At 48.4% G+C, this 3,042-nt stretch overlaps 1 protein-coding gene across 1 annotated transcript; it reads right to left on the bottom strand.

Annotated features, from left to right (window-relative positions):
• Nucleotides 1-886: 886 nt before the first annotated feature.
• On the bottom strand, nucleotides 887-2,312 carry LOC119292319 (ervatamin-B-like). The gene is made up of 2 exons (XM_037571161.1): nucleotides 1,783-2,312; nucleotides 887-1,664 (listed from the first exon to the last, which is right to left on the bottom strand). The coding sequence occupies exons 1-2, from the start codon at nucleotides 2,279-2,281 to the stop codon at nucleotides 1,072-1,074; spliced, it is 1,092 nt and encodes a 363-aa protein (XP_037427058.1). The 5' UTR covers nucleotides 2,282-2,312; the 3' UTR covers nucleotides 887-1,071.
• Between the last annotated feature and the right edge of the window lie 730 nt (nucleotides 2,313-3,042).

Raw genomic sequence — 3,042 nt, 5'->3', positions numbered from 1 at the left:
TTTCGAAATCTTGGTGCAGACATGTCCCAAGGTGTCATAAAAAACAAAGCTTCGCGATACCCCGATGATGCTGGTTAAGCTGATGTTGCGGGTGCATAGAAATGGTCCTTATCCAATCAAGGTGTCCACTTGTTTTCCTTCGAAGGAGAAGTCCGGAACTCGTCGATAGATCGAAGAGGAGCTGCAGACCGGATGCCACACAGAACGTCGATGTCCCGCATCAACACGATCTGGCCAGCTGACGCCGGGGCCAGGCCTGTCTGGACATTGCGCACCCACCGATTTGGGCGGCCGGACGCAGCCAGGACAGGGACGAGGCTCAGATCCGGTCTCCCACCTAACATGCGGGTCATGTCTAATAATAGACAAAATGCTAAATGGAGTAAAATCGGGTACAAAGTATTTTAGATGGGATATTTCGACACGGCATCCGTTAAATCGGTAAATATGTGTCACAAATGTACAATAAACTTGTAGAAAGTGTAATTCACACGAAGATTTATTACTCTATTTTAATAACTTTGTACAATAAACTTGTGGAACCAGTTAACCCATTTCATGAACATTCGTCTAGATTACTCTATTTTAATAACTTTGTACAATGTTTCTCTCATGGGTGTCGATTGTAAAATGTGTGCGGCGATTATCGTGGTTAGAGGATACCACAACGATGGCGAGGAGTGGAACACATGGAGAAGAGAAGGCTAGACATGATTGTCAATCCTGTCGTGAGATCTTTACACATTGTTGTTAAAGTACCTACCTAACTTGCGGGTCATATCTAATAATAGGCGAAATGCTAAAATGGAGTAAAATCTGGTACAATGTTTTTTAGATGGGACATTTCGATGCAACATCTGCTAAATCGGTAAATATGTGTCACCAATGTACAATTAACTTGTAGAAAGTGTAATTCACACGAAGATTTATTACTCTCAGGCCATGCTATCGCACGCACGGTCTACCAATTATTGATCAAATTAAAGGGAAGTATAACAAAAATAGTAATTTAGCATTATCACAACGAAACGGAAGCAATTCCTTAGATATCACACATAGTGCTGCCTGTGGTCAAGCCGTGGGGTAGAAGGGCGAGGTGGCGAGGCCACATGTGCCCGTGGACGAGGGCACGTCCTTTGCGAGGTAGACATATCCTTGTTCACCCCAGTCGTTGCTCCATGAGTTCTTGGCAATCCAGTACTTGTTTCCCTCGCCAGGACCCTCGCAGTAGCCGACGATGGTGACGGCGTGGTTCACATTGGCGGAGCAGGGGCCACGGTAGATGCCGCCGGAGTAGAACTGGAACTCAAAACCGCTGGCGTCAATGTAGACCGTCACGGGCTGCATGGCCACGGCAATCGCCAGCTGACCTTCGTTGTTGGGTGGCACGGCCTTGAAGCCCTTCAGGGACGCCTGGTGGTCGAAGAGGAGCTTGTCCATGTCGCACTTTCCCTGGAATCCGGCGTATGGGTACCTCTCCTCCGACGTGATGCCACCACGGGCGGCCACGAGGGCCATAGCCGAGTCTGAGTGGCCGCCGCCGCAGCCGCCGCTCCGTGTGTCGCAATCCACGAGTACCTGCTCGGACAGCGACACCAGCTCCCCTGTCCTAATCTTGTTCATGCCTTCGATCGCCGCCACCGCCGCGAATGCCCAGCATGATCCTGCCATATTACAATTTTATCCATCCGCACAACGACACGAGTAATTCATTGAGCAACCATGACCATGCATGAGTATATAACTAAATCTGCTAGTAGAAAGTATAGCTTGACCACTTACCACAAGTGCCTTGATTCTTGACGCCGGTGACAGCGCCGCTGGAGCGCCAGTCAACGCAGCAGGGCTTGAAGGAGTGGTAGGGGAGGTAGGTGGGTGACGTGGCATTGAAGCTGGTGGTGTTGAGCCCGGTGAACTGCTGGATGACCTCCCTGGGGCTGAGGTCGCCGAACCTGTTCATACGGACCCCGCCCGAGCCACGGACCTGAAACCCAGTTGGTCGGAACCCGCGACCGACGACGGTGCCAGGATTCTGTTGGTCGAATTGGCCGATGGCGTTGGTGTTGTTCTTGAAGACTTGGAACCGCATCTCCTCCTCCTCATGGCACGAGTAGTGCTTTGAGTACTTGATCACCCACTTGGAGAACCTCTCCCTCACCTCGGACTCCGGCAGCTCAAACGGCGGGGGCGGCGGCGGTGGGTATTTTGCCGCAGCAAGCCATGCCTGCAGGAAAGTGGTGAGGCACAAGAGTAGGACAAGGTAAGGCGTGGAGGAAGCCATCTTGATTAGCTCAGGTTGTATCCTTGTCTGGAATACATGCACCGGACCTCATGCTTATATAGGCGGGCGCCTAGCTAGTTCCATCGCAGCAGCACGTCGTGGGTGGCTGATGTACTGTAGCAGGGTTTTTTTTTCAAACGAGATTTTTGGAAATTCGCGAAAAAATGAAATACCGTCTGAAAAAATCAAATTGTTTTGAATTTAAATAAGTGAACAAGGTCAAAGAGAAAATGTATGCACACGTGTTAATAACTTGCTTAGTGGCCTGGTTCAAAGGAAGCGCATGCTAATGACACGGAGTCGCGGGTTCCATCCCTGTTTCACGAGATTTACATTTTTTTATTTCTATGTGGTGTTTTTTTTTCTCGCAACATGGCACATTAGAACAAAGTATACACCAACTATTCTGCTAAATAGTGTTGTGTCCTTTTCGCATTGCACAACTTGAACTAAATGTGAGTTTATGTTACTATAATGTACTCCCTCCGTTCCAAAATAGATGACCAGTTAGTATAAAGTTGGGTCATCTATTTTGGAACGGAGAGAGTACTTGTTTGCTCATACCTAACATCGATCAGCTGTTGTGCTAGTCATTTGTGCTAGAGAATCCTTGGCACGTCATACCGCTTGCTTTTGTACTGTGTTCAAAAAAAGTACAGAACTAGCCTTGGCACGTCAAGAAAATCCTTCCTAACGCAGTTTTGACAACGTGTTTAGCAACTTTAGGGAAAGCACATAGGGGTTAAATCATTAAGGAATCT

This window comes from Triticum dicoccoides, chromosome 4B, assembly GCF_002162155.2.
Source record: "Triticum dicoccoides isolate Atlit2015 ecotype Zavitan chromosome 4B, WEW_v2.0, whole genome shotgun sequence".
NCBI classification, from domain to species: domain Eukaryota; kingdom Viridiplantae; phylum Streptophyta; class Magnoliopsida; order Poales; family Poaceae; genus Triticum; species Triticum dicoccoides.
Note: the sequence above shows the minus strand (reverse complement) of the source record. Positions and strands in the feature narration are given on the sequence as shown.

Excerpts from the sequence above, each read along its gene's own strand:
- LOC119292319 (XM_037571161.1), bottom strand. The coding sequence starts at position 2,281 with ATGGCTTCCTCCACGCCTTACCTTGTCCTACTCTTGTGCCTCACCACT. Across the intron at positions 1,665-1,782 it reads CAAGAATCAAGGCACTTGTG|GATCATGCTGGGCATTCGCG; the intron begins GTAAGTGGTCAA and ends GTAATATGGCAG.